This window comes from Sciurus carolinensis, chromosome 12, assembly GCF_902686445.1.
Source record: "Sciurus carolinensis chromosome 12, mSciCar1.2, whole genome shotgun sequence".
NCBI lineage: Eukaryota > Metazoa > Chordata > Mammalia > Rodentia > Sciuridae > Sciurus > Sciurus carolinensis.
In genome coordinates, this window is record NC_062224.1 from 115,347,545 (window position 1) to 115,367,225 (window position 19,681).

The 19,681-nt window shown below is 54.5% G+C and overlaps 1 protein-coding gene across 2 annotated transcripts in view; it reads left to right on the forward strand.

The window, feature by feature from the left end:
* Positions 1 to 9,970, forward strand: part of Cd247 (CD247 molecule) — a 60,033-nt gene extending 50,063 nt beyond the window's left edge. Inside the window, exons 2-8 of one of the 2 annotated variants that reach the window (XM_047520827.1) lie at positions 3,223 to 3,326; positions 4,338 to 4,394; positions 4,920 to 5,000; positions 6,060 to 6,095; positions 6,917 to 6,973; positions 7,761 to 7,796; positions 8,949 to 9,970. In XM_047520827.1, coding sequence (XP_047376783.1) covers positions 3,223 to 3,326; positions 4,338 to 4,394; positions 4,920 to 5,000; positions 6,060 to 6,095; positions 6,917 to 6,973; positions 7,761 to 7,796; positions 8,949 to 9,014 — 437 coding nt within the window. In that variant the 3' untranslated portion in view covers positions 9,015 to 9,970. The remainder of the gene's footprint in view (positions 1 to 3,222; positions 3,327 to 4,337; positions 4,395 to 4,919; positions 5,001 to 6,059; positions 6,096 to 6,916; positions 6,974 to 7,760; positions 7,797 to 8,948) is intronic. The other variant, XM_047520828.1, reaches the window with a different exon arrangement.
* Positions 9,971 to 19,681: the final 9,711 nt, after the last annotated feature.

Sequence of the window (19,681 nt, forward strand, 5' to 3'; positions counted from 1 at the left end):
AGTGAGGTCTTTCCAAGACCATGCAGTTAATAATGGCAGGAGAAGAACGAGCATCTCCCTGCCCCTGGTCCAGGTCTGTTCAGCCTCAACAGCCGCTGGCAGAGCTGATGCCCCTGAATTATTTAAGTGATGATGTAATTGAAGGTCCTGGGTCCTTACATGGAACTTCCTGGCTATCACTGCCTTATCTGGGCCTCGCCTCCAGGCACAGCACAGTGGACGGAGGAGTGGGAGGCCGCTGAGGAGGTGTGTGGGGTTAACGTCCTCTCCTCCCCAAGCAGCAGGCCACATCACACTTGCCCTGGCCCTAAGGTCCTGCTGCTTGCTGAAAAGGAAGAACACCTGTCCCTATTACTAGTCTCCAGGGAGGCAGCCGGTCCCCTGCCCCTATCGTGCTGCGTCTGCACAACACAAAGAAGCAGCTCTTCCTATTTGTTCTAAATTTACCGTCCAGTGATTTTCTGTTCTCACTTTATGTGTCAAGCAGTTGAACACTTTCCTCTCAGTCCTTTTTAATGATCTCAGCCACCCTGTAAATTGCCACTCATGTCTCCTCTCTAGCCTAGAAGGAAACCCCCACTCCGGGCTTTGGTGGCCTTGTCTGGGGCCAGCTGTCCTGAGGTTCTCAGTGCCTTGCCCAGGGTCAGCCGGGTGCTATGGAGGAGATGCAGCAGTGGTCTCGGTGCTTGTGGCCGAGGAGGGACGCAAGTCCTGCTAGGTCCGTGGAGTGCTTTGTGGGCTGCAGGTGTTGCCCGGGAGACCTGCCAGCACAGCTGGGCCAGCCAGCCACGGGGTCACCACCCTGGGTTCTTGCGATCTTGCTTGAGAGGATTCCCAGCAAGACACCAGCCTTAGTGAACGAGAAGTAAAGTGTATAAGAAGGGAGGACAAGGGAAAAGGGGACACTCTTGAGTGAGGTGGGTCCTCTCAGAGTGGAGGAGCACACCCCATGCTCTCCAGTTTTATTGGGAGGGTCACAGGGAAGTTTCCAGAAAGTCCCACCCAGGTTCCCCTCATTTTGGGGGGGTACTGGGAGTGAATCCAGGGGTACTTAACCCTGAACTGCATCCCCAGCTCTTTTTTGTGTTTTATTTAGAGGCAGAGTCTCACTGAGTTACTTAGGGCCTTGCTAAGTCACTGAGACTGGCTTTGAACTTGCAATCCTCCTGCCTCAGCCTCCGGAGCCACAGGGATTACAGGCTTGTGCCACTGCACCTGGCCACCTCAACTTTTGACAGCAGGGTTGTCTTGGACTTCCAAGTCCCACTGTGCTTGGTAAAGGGTCACTTTGGCCCATGCTCACTGATTCTAATGGGAAGTTGTTCTTACAGATTTTATGGTTGGGGGAATTATTCTTATCTCCCAGTTCTGGAATGTGTGAGGGTCACAAAATCAAGGTACCTGGCGGGGAGGAGACTTCCGGGCCTGCACTTTATAGACAACAGGGGTTTGCTGAGGAACGTAGCACGTCCTGTTGACTTAAGCTGGGGGTCGGGGAGCTGCAGGTACATCACTTTTTAAACGGAAGGCCTGTGGGGTCAGCACAGTGGGCAGTCTACAGCATTCCCTAACTGGGGTTCCCACCACCACAAGGGCCTGTGGCAGGAGATGGGGGTGGTGCAGGAGTCGGGTAGTGCCAGACTGGCAGACCTGGGAGGGAAGTGGCTCCAGCGAAGGCAAGCATCAGAGGGCACCGTGTGGTCAAGGAGGTCAGTATAGGAGGAGGGTCAGCGTGCTGAGCAGGTGCAGTCAGGCCCTGGGCTGGTGAGGCAGGCTCCCGGGGGTGGCAGGAGTCTGGGCTTCCCTGCGAGAGCCCGGATCATTCATAGTCTGAGCAGGGACTGTGGGAGTTGACAGAAAGCTGCCTGGGGCCAGGAGGGCCTTGAATTAGGGTGGGCACCAAAGGCTGTGGACAGAGGAGTTCAGGGTGGAGGGATGGGGACAGTGGGGCAGCCTAGTCACCAGCCCCATGGCTTATGGGGGAAGCCGAAAGGCTGCCGGCATGGAAGGGTGGGGTCCCCGCGAGCTCTCTCCCGGGGTCCTGGAACCTGCCGACTGTGGTGCCCTCAGCAGCATCTGAGGTAAGGAACGTGGCGGGGTTCATCCTGTTGACAGAAGCAACAGCCAGAGGGTAAATAACTTGCCGGAGTCACCCAGCTGCGCTCCGGCGGACCTTGTCCATTCCCTGTGCCCACACAGGCCCTCTGTGGCCACCAGAGGGCGCGTGCCTCAGGAAACGGGGCGACTGAGCCCGCAGGGGTGAGCGAGGGGAGACTCAGGTGTAGCTGCTGCAGACCCGCCAAGGAGTGCAGCACAGCCCAGAAGCTGCGTCTCCTCCCTGACATTGCTGGGCTCTTTTAAATGGAAATGTGAGCAGCACACTTACTGGACCCATGTCCCTGCCCTTTGTACCCCAGTGCCAGCTCAAGGTGCACCGGGGCAGTGTGAAAAGTCTGAGTGACAGCAGGAGTCAGGGCACCCTGGACATCTGGAGTGGAGAGGCCACACAGAGGACTGCTGAGCTAAAAGTGACTGACAGGATGCAGGGTGGTAGGGAGGAGAGAGGAGCCAGTGAGGGCACAGAGGTCAAGGCTATGGAAGGGCAAGGTGTGTCTAGAGGCCCAGACGAGGCCCAGCCCTGGAGCCAGGACTGGGGGACAGGGAGTTCAGGCCCAGAGGGAGGTGGATCTCTGACCACTTGGGCCCTGGGGGCAGGAAGCCAAGCACCAGAGCCGCCAACAGGGGGAGAGTCCTGGCAGTGAGGAAGCTGGGAGTCAAGGGCAGAGCTGGCCTGGTTCTCACCTGGCCGCCATTCTCTGGCCCACCCTTCCCAGGCCCCAGAGTCCTGCTCTCTCCCCATCGGAGGCCTCGGGAGCCACATGCCCTAGTCATCAGGTGTGGGCATCTTGACGAGGCTTCCTGAGTTCTTGGCTCATGTGGGACTCACTTGCAGCTGGGGCCACACTCCCGAGGCAGAAGCCCTGCGCGGGGGGGCTGCTTCACCCGGGGTCTGCCTCCCATCTTCCCAGCTCTGGGGCTGCACCAGCCTCACAAAGCCACCACTGGGGCAAGCTGTTTCCAGGAGCTTTGGGGTGGGGTGGTAGTGAGGGGTCTAATGTCCTCGTCATGATTTCTTTGACCACAGTCAATAGGGCCACTCCGGGTGCTGGATGTGTTCTTGTTATTCTGGGCCTGACTGACCAGGGCTGTTTCTCTGCACAGAAGCACAGAGCTTTGGTCTGCTGGATCCTAAACTCTGCTACCTGCTGGATGGGATCCTCTTCATCTACGGGGTCATTGTCACTGCTCTGTTCCTGAGAGCCAAGGTGGGTATCCCTGGGCTCCGGGAGAGGTACGGCTTATCCACGTGGGGAATGTGCAGAGAGGCCTTGGTCTTAGAGCTTCAGGCTTTGGTGGTACCTGGGGCTTGGTACTCACAAGCAGAGCAGGGAGCAGACCAAGTGCATATTTGGGGCTGAGCCTGAGGGGTGTGGGGAGCTGTCCTGGCAGGGGCCACTGCTGGAGAGCAAGAGGCTTATGCCTAGGTGGTCCTGCTCAGGTGGAGGACCCACAGCCCCTTCCCAAGTCCTGCTGCCAGCTGCCAGTTGAGGTCACGTCAGCTTTCTTGAGACCTCACTTTCCCCATCTGCAGATTGGCTCAGAGCCTGGATTTCACCACCGGCCAGCAGACCCTGAATTTCTTAGAGGGGCTGGACGGGGGGTGGGCAGAGGGTGGGGTCACTATTGTCATTTCAGTGCACCCTACTTCCCTTTGGATTTTGTGCTCTGACATAAGATTTTACTTTAAAAAGAAAAAAAAGATCAGTCTTTTTTTCTACTTTTTTTTTTTTTAATTTGGAAAGGGACCCCAGCTGATCTCCAAGTTCCTTTCCGGTGCTCTGACTAAACGCTCGAAGTTCTCCCCGAGGTGGCATGGCCTGGAGCAGAGCCAAGCTGTGCTAAGCTTGGGACAGATGCTCTGGATGCTCAAGCCTGGGTTTCTGGCTCAGGTGCCACATGCTGAGGTCCAGGGCTGAGGCCGAGAGTGAAGCACCAAGGCACTGTGCCCAGGGGTCAAGCAGGGAACAGGACCGCGTGCAGCCACAGCCGCTGTGCTGTCCCAAGAGTCCCTGGGGCTCAGAATGCTGCTCGCCCCTCACCTCTGAGCACCTCTGGCTGGGAGAGGAAGCTTCAGATTCCAGGACAGCACTGTGGCCGTGCGGGTCACAGGCAGGTGCAGAAAGGGCAGCTGAGCTCAGAAGAGGGGCCGCCAGCGTGGGCAGGGCAGGGTGGCGAGGCTGGGCCCCGCGAAGCCATCACTCGCTGCTCTGTTGCAGTTTGGCAGGAGCGCAGACGTCGCCGCCTTGCAGCAGGGCTCCAACCAGCTCTACAACGTAAGTGCACCGCCGGCTCTCCGCTTGTCTGCCCCCGACACAGGAGCTGCGAGGAGGCTGTCCTTTCGCCACGTGATGCACCATGTAGCCAAAGATGTAGCCGGCCTCCAGTGAGCCCCCCAGACTCCAGCAATTTGCCAAGGCTAGAGGCTGCAGAGGATCCTCCCAGCAGAGGATGGCCATCCCATGGCCCCTTTCAGTGGGACTTTGGTCCGATTGATCACTGGCTAGGAGCCTGGGTTTCCTTATTTGCTCCAGGGAATGTTGTTATTATCCCATTAGATCGGTCAGCATATAGTAAGAAAAGCAGCTGGTGACTCTGCGGTCCCTCCCCCGTCACCGTGACAATTGTGCTCTGAGAGCTTCTCTCAGGTGATGGTACCCAGCGGGCCCAGTTCCCTCCAGCCCTCACCTTGCTCTCTGTTCTCTTTCTCTGTGAGCCACACCAGGAGGGAAAGCAGGCTCCCGGGTCCTGTTGGTCCCATCCTCCCCATCCTAGGTCTGACACCTTCCTGTCTATTTTAGGAACTCAACCTAGGACGAAGAGAGGACTATGATGTGCTGGACAAGCATCGGGGCCGTGACCCTGAGGTGGGAGGGAAGCAGGTAGGGACACCTCTGTGCCTGCGGGAAGGCCCACTGCACAGCACCTGAGCCGGGCTCCCTCACATGTGACCCCACTTGCTGCCAGCCCTCCTCCTTCCCGTGGGCTCCAGCCTGCATCACAAGGGGCTGCGCTCATGAATACACCTGGCCCTCACGTCTAAGCTCAGCGGCTGCCCTGGGAGGCACACGTGGCACCACCGTCTGCCCCCAGGAAGACAGGCCTGAGGAGGAGGTCCACACGAGGCAGGCTTGTGAGCACTCAGCGGGGATTCTGGTCCTGAGTACCCTCCAGAGCATGGTCAGAGCCGGCTCCCGTGGCTTTGTGAACCCCACCCTGCTGGCAAGGGGAGTAGCCAGTGGGTCGGAGTAGAGGCCCCTCAGGAGCAGGGCTCCCAACAGAAGCTGCCCAGTGGCCCTTGGTGTTTCTGGTCACACCTGCCACCTGCCCCAGGCCCTGAGCCTGGGCTGGTGTGTGCTGCAGCGGGATGGGTTACCAGCTGAGTCACAGATCTCCTTGGACGCTCCCATCCCCCTCCATCCTCAGCCTCTCTCCCCTCCGCTCCCTGGACTGAGGCCTGTGGCGGGGGGGCGCAGTCTGGGCATGACCAAGGACCTGCGAGCAGGGCTGGCCTGCAGGGCTTTCGTCCTCAGCCCACGTCCCCCTTGTGAGCGTTCTGTGTTCTGAACTGGGGTGGGGCGCAGGGAGCTGCATCCCAGGCTTTTTATTTTTGAGACGAGTCTTCACGAAGTGGCTGAGACTCCAGGTGTGCGCACTTGTGAGCTTTAGACACTCAAGAAACACCCTGGAGGACAAACGGGCTGTCAGCAGACACCCGAGGCAGGACAGGAGCGGGGACGTGTGTGCAGGTGTGGCCAACCAAGCAGGAGCTACCTGGTGCAGCAAGGCTTGACGGTGTCCTGGCTGGCCGCGGAGGGCAGGAGGCGGGTGGAGAGAGGTGGCGCCCGCAGGGTGGAGCGGGCGTGGGGGCAGGACCCGGCCGTGGCTCGCTGGGGGTCTGAACGCTGCCCACCTAACCTTCCCTCCTTTGTCCTTCCTAGCAGAGGAGGAAGACTCCGCAGGAAGCCGTCTACAACGTGAGTGGGCAGTGGAGGAGGGCGGGAGGGGCTTTCCCACACCCTCTCCTGTCCGGCCCTCCCTGCCCGCTCGGTGCTTTCTGCCTGTAGCCTGTCCCTGTCCCCTGCCCTTGCCTGCCTTTGCTGTTAGCCTCGGGCCTGTTGCAGGAGTCCCCAGGTCCGTCAGCCTGTGGGGAGGGAGGTTAACTGCAGGCCAAGCTGGGCAGACACCCCTCCTGGGCGCTGCTATTCCTGGGGGGCTGCTATTTCCTGAGGGCTGCTTTTCTCCCCCTGTATTAAGCTCAAACCCACCCACGCTAGGCAAGCCCTGAGCCATTGAGCCACATCCCCAGTCCCTTTTATTGTGAGAGGTGTCTTGCTGAGGCTGCCTTTCAACTTGCAACCCTCCTACCTGGGCCTCCTGAAGGCGCTGGGACCACAGCTGTGCAGAGTGCTTCTTCTTGAGAGGTCCACCCCACCACCCTTGGTGTAGACCTGCTTGTTGTCCAGGCCACTAAGGGCTCCTGCATGGGGCAATCTACCGGGAAGGGAGCCACCTGTCCTTCCTCCATAGCCTGGGCAAGTGCTCCCACTGTGCAGTGGCCCTGCCTGACGTGGCCTGCAACTCCGCGTCTTATGTCTGAGCCTCGTGCAAAGAGCCGCTGCTCAGAGCAGGTTCCCAGGGTGGAGGAGCGGGAAGGTGGTGGAGAGACAGAGGCTCGCTGCCCAAGGCTAGGGCCTACCCCTGGAGCCCTGCCACTGGGCGCCGAGGCCTCCTCTGTTGGGAAAGCCCTCTTTTCTGCAATGCTGAGTAAGTCAGTGTCTCCTGCCTTCTCCTCCAGGCTCTGCAGAAAGAAAAGATGGCGGAGGCCTACAGTGAGATTGGGACGAAAGGCGAGGTGAGTGTGGCTGCTTGTGGCTTCCAAGGGTTCTTCAGCGGCTTTCAGGTATGCCTGTCACAGGACCCCTCCCATCTGTTCCTCTTATAACTTACAGAAGCCCATTTGGTGGCCCCCAGGGGCAACGTGACTCCAGGTCTCTCCAGTTAAGCGAGTCAAAGTGGTCACTAACAGGAAGCACTGAGGGCCTCAGGTCTGCCCAAGAGTCGCTGCCTGGGATGGGGTCCCGGGGCAGAATGAAAGTACAGGGTCCTTTGTTCATAAGTGACCAAGAATTTCAAGATGGCTAGAGGGAACACCGAGTCCCTCTGGCAGGCTCCATGTGTCCATGATGCCTGCAGGGCCAGCGCCTGGCACAGGGGTTCCATGTAGCCCCCAGGGACCTGGTGAGACATGCATGTGTGCCCCACGAGGCACGAGAAGGTAAATGACTCACCCCAGGTCATGCAGTAAACAGGGTGCCCGAGGACTCGCCCAGAGCTCACAACCACTGTGCAGGTCCATTCCTGACGAGTGGACGACAGGTCAAGAATTTCAAGAGCTGCAGGGGGCCACTTGCAGGCTGTGGCAACAGGGCCAGATCCTGGGGCTCTGCCTGAGGCAGAGTGAACGAGCCCTCATCAGAGCCACACCTCCCCTTCTGCAGAGGCAGAGCTCTGGCCAGGTGCTGAGAGGCCTCTTCTCTCTGGGGAGGGGCATGAGCTTGGACAGTCACCTGACTTTCCAGAGGGGGATCCCTTGAGCAGGAATCCGTGACTGACCCGTATGTCCCCTTCTCATTTCGCAGCGTCGGAGAGGCAAGGGGCAGGATGGCCTGTACCAGGTAAGAGCCGGGCTCCCTGCTGGGTGCACACGCTGGTAAGGGCAGGCTGCTTGCGTGGCTGCTGGTGGTACCAGTCCTTGCCGACAGCCTGTGAGCTCAGGCTCCTCCTGCGGGCCAGTGGCAAGTACACTGGCAAGAAGTCCCTGAGCAGGGCTGGGACTCAGCCACTCCATCAGATTATGTGGCTCCAGCCAGGAGGCTGGGCCACCCCATGCACCAGGCCACGGCAGACAGGCGGTCGCTGTAGCTCCCCAAAGGTGCAGAAAGGTGTGGGTACAGGATCCTACAAGTGATCTCCTGCCGGTGTCGGCATGCACACTGGGCCCTTGCAGACGACCTACCCTGCCTCCAGTCTGCCCTGATCTGGGAGGATGGGCAGGGAGATGGAGGAAAGAGCAAGGGCAACTTCAAAAGGAAAACTGTTATGGTAATGAGGTGCCTGGCTCATGCAAATTAGTGCAAATGGTTATGCAAACTAAGCATATTCAGCCTACTTCTCTAAAAGGGTCCCCAGGGGTTCATTTTCTCCAGGTGCCTGGTGCTGGGTTTGCCTGAGGACAGTGAAATCAAAAGGGAACCTTAGGGGCTGGGGAGATAGCTCAGTCGGTAGAGTGCTTGCCTCGCAAGCACAAGGCCCTGGGTTCGATCCCCAGCACCCAAAAAAAAAAAAAAAACCAAAAAACAAAAGGGAGCCTTAGAAACCTGGCTGCTGGCCCGGGGGGAGAAGGGTGGGGCCTTCCATCTGAGTGGGGTCGGGCGCACCTTGAGGGTCTGTTACCTGGCTGGCGAACACACTGGGAAGGAGCATCCACTCTCCCTGTGACTAGTCCCCAGGTATCAGAACAGCAGATTCTGTTCTGTTGCCTGGCCCTTCCCAGAGACTGCAGCTCAGTATTGGAGGTGGGATCTTCTTCCTGTTGCTCTGACAGGAAGGTGGCTGGGTCCAGGCACCTAGGATGCAGGACTTTGGCAGTGGGGTGAGGGTGAGAGCCCAGCTGGGAGTGGCAGAGCCCTCTCCAGCAGCACTCCCAGCCAGGGTCCCACCGACGGGCGAGGGGCCCCTCCTGGTCCTGGAGGCTGGGGCAGGGCCTGGGCAGGCTGCAGACAGGTGGCTGCAGGCTCCTGACCACTCTTCCCATTTGCTCTCACCAGGGCCTCAGTCCAGCCACCAAGGACACCTACAATGTTCTCCACATGCAGGCCCTGCCCCCGCGCTAACAGCGTGGGTCTCACCACTCACGGCCCACCCTGCTGATGCCGATCGATCGTGAGACAGGACAATCGCTTTCCCACCTCATTCCCTCCTATTTCTCAGCCACCGAAGCTTTTCCCTCCACGAACAGGATGCTTCAAGTTGTCACATTTGGTGGTCTCCAATTCCAAGCCGTCACACAAAGAATATGGTCCCTGGGCTCTAAGGGAGCAAAGCCTCATGGTCATGACCCTGCCATTGGGACCTCAGATTTGCTGGTGGCTGGAGAGAGGCCCTCTCCCTTGGCTCCATGTCCTCACCTGGGGATGGGGACACTTCCTTCACAGCTGGGTTGTCTGCTCTGTGGAGTCCCAGGGAAGCCCCCAGGGTCACACACAGCCTGTCTGTACTGTTCTGTCACAATTTGAGTGGCTTCGTTCCTGCTCTGAGTTTGGCTTCTGCTGTCAAATTTCCCCTCACTTCAAGATGACCTGTGCTTGGGCCACTCTGGAAGGGCTGGCAGAGGGCGGGCGGAGTGCCCTGCAAGGGCTGGGGGCGTCCTCCCTCGGGCGTCTCCGCATCACCAACCCTGTGTGCCAGGTGCTCTGGGGATGGAAAAACGTGCAAGGCTATCCTCACCCTCACGGGTTCACGCAATGGGAGGGAAAATGAGTTGGGCACAACCTGGTTCAAAAAACAGGAAGTGGAGTGTGAACAGGAAGTGTCCTTAGAGTGAACGGCTAGTGTCGTTAGGAGTATGAACCAAGTGTGGAAGTGAGAGTAGGGAGAGTCTGCCCGCCCTGTTCCCTGGCACCAGGGATCCCAGGGGCACAACGGGAGAAGCCTCAGCCAGCGCGCTGAGCCCTGTGGTGTGACTATGGGGCCCGTGGCCGTGGGGGCAAACCCTCTTTGCTCCGCTTGGTTCTAATTTATACTGGCTTGCTAAAGCCTATCGTGCGTAATAAATGCTTCCGGAAACCGCCGCTGTCCTCTGAGCTTCATTCAGCAGTCACTGGGAAGGTGGTGCCCCCATGCTCCCGGGAGACGCCGGGGGACACGGTATGTCTGCCCAGAAGGCCGCCATGGGGGTCAGAGCCGGGCAAGAGCCGCACCTCCGGCGGCCAAGCCTCAGGATGGAGAGGGCAGCTCCCAGCATAGTCGTGTTGGCCTGGTCTTGTGCCCCAGTCCAGAAAGGGCAATGGGCAAGGAGCCCTGCATCATCATGCCCAGCTTTGGAGGGCAGGAGACCTGCAGTGGGCCAGGAAGGGGTGCTGAGAGCAGAGCGTGCCCACCGGCAGCAGACACCACTGCACAGAGGCAACGGAGGTCTCCGCTTCCCTCTGAAAGGTGCCTGCCCCTGCTGGTTTCCTAACGCAGGGGCTCTTCATAGGGCCCCAACTCGTCAGGACCACCAGTTAAAACACTGTGAAATCACTCTGAAGCCTCTGCCTTGACTGCTTCAAGAAATCCAAGGCCATCTAGTAAAAGCCCCTGAAAACCTGGGACTCCGACAGCCACGTGCACTGCTGCCAGGCACGGGCGACAACCCAGAGGCCCTCAATCTGTAGTCAGCTGGCGGGGAGCCTCTCCCCTCGGCCTCTAAGGCTGAAGTCCTCTTCTGTTTCTTGAAATGAGCAGCCTGTACCTAGGGCCCGTGCTGACCTCAGTTCTGGATCTGTTGAGACAGACACGGGCTGTGTGACCTACAGGCTGGCTTGAAAATCAGTTTGACCCAGTTCTGTCACAGGGGTCCCAAGAGGACCCAGGAGGGCGCCATGGGGCTGGAGCTGCAGGTGGGGACTTACCCGGCTCCCAACAGCACAGCTGTACCCAGAAAGCGGTTGGGACAGAATCCAGCAGATGTGCTGATGGAGCAGAGCAGAGAAAGCAGAGCGCCCGGGAGAGCTAGGCCCTGTGGGCAGGTGAGAGCGGCCACCCCTGCCCTTCCTGAGGCCCAGCAGCAGGTAAAGACACGCCAGCAAGTCAAGGAATCATGAGTGGGACCCGCACTGAGGCAGCAGAGCCGAGTCGCGGTTCTTCCTGCAAGCAGACCCAACGCCCCGCTCACACAGGGCGGATGGCTGAGGCAGGCTGAGGACCTCTCTGGGGGGGTGACCATGCCCTGGTTTGGCCAGGTACAGTGCCGGTCTTCCTTCTACCTGCGGCTTGGGATGTCCTGGTGACTCCGGTGGTCTCAGTTGTGAGTTGGCAGTCACTTTTGTGAAACAGGGTTGAGTTCTACGGATGAGACTCAGCTAACAGCCTCTCATGGGCGCTCCTCACACCCGCCCCCAGGAACCGTCAGAACAGACCCATCTTACAAAGTGGGATGGCAGCTCGGGTCCCACCCCTTTACCCTGTTCCTTAGGATGTGACACGGGGGTTTGACTTGCTGAAGTCTTTCTCATGTTGGGGAGCATGCCACTGTCTTTCCCAAAGAAAGGGTTTCTGTGAAGAACCGGAATTATTCTAGGAAGAAACTTCCCACGGGCAGGAGAAGAGGACCCGCGTCTCCCCACTTTGGCCTTTCTGTTGGGCAGTGGCCTCATCTTGAGATGAGCGCTCTCTTCTCCTTCAAATTCTCAAACGTGAGACGTCAGCCTGTGGGGCTCTGCCAGGCCCCAGAGCTTTCTAACAAGGTCATGTCTTCTCTCTGGAAGGGTCACCTTAAGATTCAACTTTCCTTTCTACGGAACCAACGACTCACGAAGACACCAGTGCTGAACAGCACAACCAGTTGGAGGCAGCTGCGTCACGTGCCTCAGACAGGAGACCCAGACGCCAGGTCGGGACCAACCTCCCTCAGAGGACTCCCGGGAAACCAGATGCTCAGGGTCGGGCACGAAGTGCTTGATGGCATGGCAAGTGGAGTTCAAAGCCAGTTCTGCAGGCTCACGTGCACACGGCGGGACGAGCTCTGGGGCCCCCTGGCAGGATCAAGCGAGGGCCTGCGGGTTTGGTGACACGCAGCACTTGGGCCTGGAGGAGACTCACTGCTTCCACACCAGGTCCCACCAGATCACCCTAAGGGCCTGGGGAGGGGAAGGCAGTGGCCACAGCACCCCCGCCGCGAGCCTAGGAGCCTGAGGGGAGGAGCAGAGCCAGCGTGTGGGCGGTGACTCTGGGGTCCTGAGCACCTCTGTGAAACGCGGCTTGGAAGGGTCACGGTGAGTAGTCTGCGCGAACGCGGGTGAGGGGCCCAGAACACCAACACAGCAACCTCACAGAAACAGTGTGAAAACACTTGAAAAATGGTTTAATGATGTTTTACAACAGAAAATGAACTGTACAGTTACAGTAAGTTTAATATATATATAAAAATTACAGCAGACAAATGCATCTACACAAAATCTACCAATTCGTTCCGATGCACTGGCACCTATGCAATCTCTCCCAAGCCTTCGGCCCCGCGGGCAGCAGGAGGGGTCACATAAAGGGCACTTTTGAAGAGACAGCACCGCTCACAGGCCCCACCACCTCCGCAGGCTTGGGAGGCACGACTAGCCAATTCCCCAGCAGGTAAAGTCGTTCTGTTTCACGTTTTCAAAACCAGGAAACCCTTGTTTCCCAGGGGCACAGGTAACAAGGACCCGTGCTCCAAGTTATCAGTTGATTCTTAACGAAATATTCCTATCAGAGGGGAATGGCTACACGGGCGCTCTGGGGCAGTGAGGCTACACAATAGCCACCCAGATGCAAAGTCACCTAAGGAGAAATGTGAAAGGACTCCCATAAACTACTCAGGAATTGTCACTGCCTCATGAAAGCTGCTGGACAAGTTTGGAAAGAATCATTTACACCACATCTTAAGTTTCCACAAAAAAGAACTCAAACTCACATTTCAAAGTACATAAAACGAAAAGTTCCAGGAGGTCAGGGGACAATTCCCCTTGTGCCCCTCCCTTGACAACAGTGGACAAACACCCCTGAATCAGTAATTAAAAAAGAACAAGAAAGATTAAGGAAGAAAAGAAAAGGCGGGGGAGTTAAGTCTTCGGGGGACTTGAAGACAGAGAAAAGGAAAACACCTTTAGAAAAACACAATCACTGCTTCTTTAAAACAAAACCAAACCCGGCTGGGCACAGTCATCAGTGACAGTGTGACCAGATGACACTGTGGAGGATCATTACTGAATATTATGTACACCCACGACTTTTTCATTTTCTTTTTTATTATGAACACCTAGGCAGTGAAAACTGTTATGTTAGTACATACACAGACACACCCGAAACATACAAAAATACTATTATTTCAAACTACTAAGAATAGGACAGCTCAATTATTTCCATGCTATGACTTTTAAGAGCATTACACTGAAACAAACAAGAAGTTAAACGACATTTTTTTTTTAAATCCCAGAAATATACCAAAATATACATCTAAGCTTTGGAATTACTGAGGTTAGACTAATGCAAGTGCTGGGTAATCGTACTTAATACACAAGTCTAAGGTTCTGCAGGAAAGAAATTCTCTTTGGTATCTGCATCAGGCTAATATTATTAACATTTGGATTTTGCTTTGGGATAGAGCTTGTATGACCCTAGAACCAAATACCCCCCTCCCCCAGTCAACTGAGATTAAAAAGGTCCATGTAAAAAGTTCCTTCATTTGCAACCCCCCAGGTTAAAAAGTCACAGGCATCGACCTAGCGCGAGAGGTTGTGAAGTACAATGCATAGTGCACAGTGGTGCTGCGAGGACAACAAAGCCGCTGGAGAAAGGAGAGCCCGGTCATCGTCCTGCAGCCTTCCGCAGGCAGACGGCCACCCCAGCAGCTCAGAGGGGGAGAGCAGGGCTCGAAGGCCCCAGGGGGAGCCCTGCAGAGCAGACAACCGAGCGCCAGAGCCTCGGCTTCCCCACTCTGCGGGGTCTGTGGCCAGGCCAGCAGCAGCTCTGGCCCCAATCCCTGTGCCAAGTCTCACCAGCTGAGTCCCCACGGTGGCCCTGCTTGCAGTTGGATGGAGAATGTTGGTGACGGGTTTGGGACATCTGAAATGCCAATCTGCTTCCTGGCATGCTCACAAGCTGGCAAGTGCCGACCCCGGCTGGAAAACGGCCCGCCCGGCCTGGGGCCTGGTGGGAGGCCCGCCGCCTACTGGAGACTCACTTCCCTTTTCTTTGGTTTTTTTGTTTGTTTTGAGTTTATACAATCATTAAGAAATCTTTGGTTTTGGCTGGAAATTTAAAAACAAAACAAAACAAAACAAAGAAACCACCCTCCCCTGGCTTATAGCAGCAGCATGAGGACCTGGCGTGCGTTTCTTCAGCTTTACGGGTGAGAACTGGAGGCCGAGCACTACATTCAAAGAAAAGGCGAAAGGGCTGGGGATGCAGCTTCTGAGAGCCCACTGGATAAAAGATTGTCAAATAATAATAATAATAATAATAATACAACTTAAATATTTGGACTTGTTTTTGGTCATGTCAAAGGAAAAAGTGAAATGTGTACGCAGCAGTCAGCTCCAAGGAGCCTTTGGTGTCCCCCTTCCACCCAGGTCCTGAAGGCAGACCCAGCCTCGGGAAGGGGACGGCCTCGACCCCAGCAGGGGGAGGCGAGGGAGGGCAGAAGTCAACGTGCGGCCAGAGTCAGAAACACGGGGCGGGGCGCAGACAGCTGGCACGCCCAAGGCAGGTGGCAGGAAAGCCAAGGCTAGGAGACCTGGGAGACCCTTGCGACAGAAAGAGGCGCCGCCTGCAGCCCGCCCCCAGCGTGCAGTAGCCTTCAGCAGCGACACTCAGAGGCTTCTGGGGGTCCCACCCTACAGGTCCCATGATGCTACGGGCCAGAGGGAGGGTGGGCTGGGCAGCTCTGTGGGGCTGAGAGGAAGTTAAAGCAAGCCACTCAGTCACGAGTGGGCAATGAGGTATACAACAGCTCCCAGGCCCGCGGGCCGGACCACGCTCCTCACTCACCAACGCCGCAGGGTCAGACCTGGTGGACCCAGGACTGGGCACGTGCCCAAGGCGAGCAGAGCCAAGAGCTGGGAGAGTCTCTGTCCCCTCCACCGACCTTAGAGGAGACACCCTGCTTGCTGGAGAGTCCGTGCTCCCTACTGTCCTGCAGTTTAGGTCCCCCCTCTTCCTTCAATTGTTTAAACACAATCGGGCTGCACTAGTCCACTCCACTCTTAGACACAGGTGCCTTCTGCAGACCCGAGTGGGCATGGAACTGGAGATGGGGTCCCGGGACGCTGCCTGAGCCTCTCAAAGTGCTTTCATGCCTCTTGCTCCTCAGACTCCAGGACGGCCAGGGCTAGATGGGAACAGGCTCTGCTGTAAGAGATCCCAATTTTAAGGAACTAAGGTTTCAGAAGTCTCATTTCAAAACAGCACTGCATCCAGCTGTCCGCCTGCAGACCTCGGGATATAATGGTGGCGAATTCAATGCTGTTGCCAATTTACAGAAGAAGCCTCCATCTGTTTTTGTGAGGCTGTGGCCAACTTAAATCATAACGAACCGGTACACGGGGAAAGCTCTGCAGCAGACCTCAACATTTTTTACACTATTTTGGGGGTCTCAACTTTTGGAAGTGTCCTGGGTTTGAACCAGAAGCTGGCACTGGGCATGGGACAGACTCAGGGGCATGACAACAGCAAACACCTTCCCTGCACATCTTGCTTCCCACAGCTTTGCTTCCAGTGCTCTCGCCTTCAATATCCCTACCATCTACTCAGAAACCTACTTAGCTTTTAAAAAGTCACACAATATCAAGACTGCTCTTACGTGTCGGAACAATAAGATGACTAGGAAAGCCATTCTGAGGTTCTGCACCCTGATCATTTCTGAAGGTCGATTATGAGAGCAACGCATTTCTCTCCCTCTCTCCCGTCTGTGCCCCATCTACAGCACACCAAGACAAGGAACTGCTCAGCTTCCCAGAGCCCAGAAACAGTTCTACAGGAGAAAGGAGAACTTTCTGGTTTTCTTTGTAATCCTGCTCTTGAAAATGCAGCTTCTTAAGAGAGACAGAACAGAGAAGCACATCTAAACACTGTCTGAACCCAAACAGGCTGTACAGCTCTGAGTATCAGATAAAGGAAAATAAAGAATTTACCCCATCTTTTGCCCTCCCCAAATTTCTCAGCAATTCCAAGAATATCAGGGCTACACTGAGCAACTCTATCCATCTTTACAGAGCCAGCAGAGTGAAACAAAATAAATCTCTTTTCTAAAGGCAGAATAACCAAGACTTCTTTCAAAAAACAGGGTAGGAGGGAAGGTAAGGTGAGAGAAGAGACAAGGTAAAGCTTTTCTAAATTCCAGCTTTTTGGTTCTATTCTCTCCACCTGTTTTTAAAACCAAGGATAAGCAACGACATAGCAGTGTCTTTGGTATACGGACCAAACCCCACGTGAGTTCTGTGAGATGGATGATCATTTATTCAGTAACAGCCTTTCTGGAGGACGGCATCTGAACCCAGGGAGCCAGGGGCATGGGCAGAGAGGGCTCCTGTTCTCCTAAACCACCACTGCCTCTCTTTACACCCCGCCCAGAACAGTCCTCCCCTCCATCCACCAACCAGCCAGTCCTGAAAGGTCGCACCTTGTCACAGGTGTGGGGAGTAGGCTGCTGGTTTTTCTTCTGTTTGTGTTTCTGGTCTACACAGAACTAGTCTTTGTCTGAGAGGAGGTGAGGTTTAAATGTTGGGCTGCTAGCACAACCTTCGACTGCTTGACAGAGGGTGACACAAAGAACCACATTCACCGTCTAGGTCAGGGCCATCGCTCACTGCTTGCTCACGGAGTCGGTGCGTGTCTTCCTGCTTCTACTTCTCCCCACACGCCCGATGGCCAGCTCGCCCTCTGCCTAAGCGTCTGTATGTACAGAGGTAGTGGTCACCAGGCGAGGCTGGCAGGTTGGGGCAAGTAGACCCGGGAAGGCTCAGTGCTCCCGAGGTGACCCGCACACACCGCCTGCAGGCCACTGTGCCCTGCGCTGCAGACCAGACCTCAGAGGGGCAGTAAGTCCCAAGCCCAGCCCCAGGGACTCCAGGCTTCCTTCGGCAGGACAGACGTAAGGAAAACACACACGACAACATTTTCCTTCTAACATAATCATCCTCTCCCCCACCCGACCCTCCCTAACCCTAAATTGTAACCTATAAACAGGATCCCAAATACATACAGTATCGATCATGTTTATCAATGATAATGAACATTAGTTCAACTAAACACTACAGCTAGAATTATTTCCACTATTTATAAAGTTTCTTCTTTTATTTATTTGGTTTTTAGTTTAAACCAGTTCTGCAACAACGAAAGCTATGCTGAGGTATTTTATGAAGGTGCCAGAAGCCAGCAGCTGCCCACAAGCATCCATCCGCAGGGAAGGAGGGGAGGAAAGGAGACCCAGACTCGAGATCCACCTAAGAGCCCCACCAGGCCAGGGCAGAGTCCAGCAAGTAACCAGGCCTCAAGGACAGGGAGGGCTGAGGGAAGTGCGCGGCTGGCACGGGGCTGCACGCCAGCTGCGTGGTGTGAACGCGCTCCCGGCCTTGCTAGTGGGGCCCCTTCGAGTCGTGGTGGAGGTCTCAGGGGTGTCCCGTTAAGTCTCTTGGAGGAAGAGGAGTCAGGCAGAACAGGGACAGGACTCGGTCAGCTGTCAGTGATGGCCCCTGCCTCCCGTCCCGGCCTGGGTGTGTACCTGGTGCCACCGCGCCAGCCTGCACACAGCTGGCCTCAGTTACTCTCACAGGAATGCCAAGGGGTTTTCCCCTTCTCAAAAGTAAAGATAAAAACCAAGATTTACCATTTTAGAAAGTATCATCCTCAAAATGTTAGAGACTGAAAATGACTTCAAGACACCAGGGCTACGATGACAGGGTGAGTGCCAGAGGCTCTGTACAGACACTCACTCAAGTGAACGCACGGCGGTCACAAGCAAATTCATGCTCCAGTTCTTGTTCCACCCAGGTAATTAATATTTCAGGTCTTTTAGTCTTTTTCTTCCATTAGTACTGGCAGCCTAAAGAGTTTGAAGAATACATGAACTTTAAACTCTTCAAGTTTAAATGCTGACTTAATGACAAAGTACTTGGCCAAACTCTCCTAAGGAACTGCTGCAGCCCCTCCTCGACCAAGGGTTCTCAGATCACAGGCTGGCTTTCTGGGGTTCCTTATGGTCAGGTCAAAGCAGACTGCCTTCCGGAGGACCTCACTTCTCCACACCTGGGCAGCACTTTGTTTTAGGGGAAAAACAAAAGAAAGAGACTTCTCTTCTGCTTCCTAGCTCAAGGATCTTATTTCTTTCTTCATCAAGAAAGACTGCGAGGAGCCATGTTAGACTATGAAGGCAGAGGGCTTCTCTGTAAGCCAAGTGTTTACCATCCTAACTGCAATGTTTTCTATCAGGATTCTAACTGACAGGGATTCCCTATATTTGCAAATGTATTCAGTTCTTCCAGCATGTAAAATAGAATTTGAAGATTGGGCTGAATTTAAAAATTCTGTCAAGCAAATATTTGTGCTTCTGGATAATACACAGACTATTTCCCCATCTTCCTAATAAACGAAAGATGATGGACAAAATAACATTAAAAAGAGGAATAATTGTGCTTTTTCTTTCCCAACAAACAAACACGTAGAATGAATTGGCAAGATGAACTAGAAACCTTCTAACTGATATTTTCCCGTTTGCCAGAAGAGTGTTCATTTATAATAATGCTACCATGAAGTATAAACAGGCATGCTTCTGCACAAAGTCAAAGTTGCATTCCTTTGGTTCCATTCTCAAGCAACAAGCTGAGTATGTTGGGAAGGTACTGACCTTTCTAACAATAAATAAATGGGAGTGTGTATTATATCAGTCAAGTGATATACTTTTTTCTTAATTCTAAAAAGCTGCCTATTGAACTTCAGAAATAGCGCTTAACTTATTTCTTAGAACAATAATATTGTTCCTGTGAGAAGCTCCTTTGCAGGTCTTTCTGCTCTGTCCTTCAGATTTACACAGGATATAAATAAAGTTCATGACCAAATGGCATCACTCATGATAAGCAGGATCTAAACCACTACATTCACCAGCCCTAGGCATGGCCCCTTATCATGGGCAAATACAGTATCATTAAAATGCGTTTAACATTAGTCTTTGGCTTAATATGTGTTAACCAAATTCAGGGATGAAATAAAACTTGTCTAAACATTAAGGGAGAAAAAAGAAGAACACAATGCATCCTAATGATCTGCCTGTTCCTCCTCCCCAGACGCAGAAACTCTACCAAATACCTCTTTTTGGTCAACTGGACCTTTTAGCTTGAAGACTGCCCCCAGAAAAGGAGGCTAAAGACTTAAGTCTGAGTACCGCACCTGAGGAGATAGTTCATGCAATTCAAAGAGCATTTCTTGAGATGATAAAAAAAGGAATGATATAAAATAAACAAGGACTAAGGTGATCATGAAGCAGTATGATCAGCAGAGTCTCTAGGGATGGTGACGGGGAGCTGATTCTGAATGAAACACCCACCAACAGCTCTATTAGTGTTTCATGTGTACATGTGTAAAAGTACCTTTCATTTCACAACTTATTTTTAAATAAGTGAAAAAAAGAGAAAAAGTTTTAAAGTTATCTTTCTCTAAAAATTTATTCTTTTCAACAGAGATTTTTATGCTGGCTTAAGATCTACCCTCATCAAGTGATTCACATTAAAAAAAAAAAAAAAAAAAAGGACAGAATCCCCATATCCCAAAGTGACTA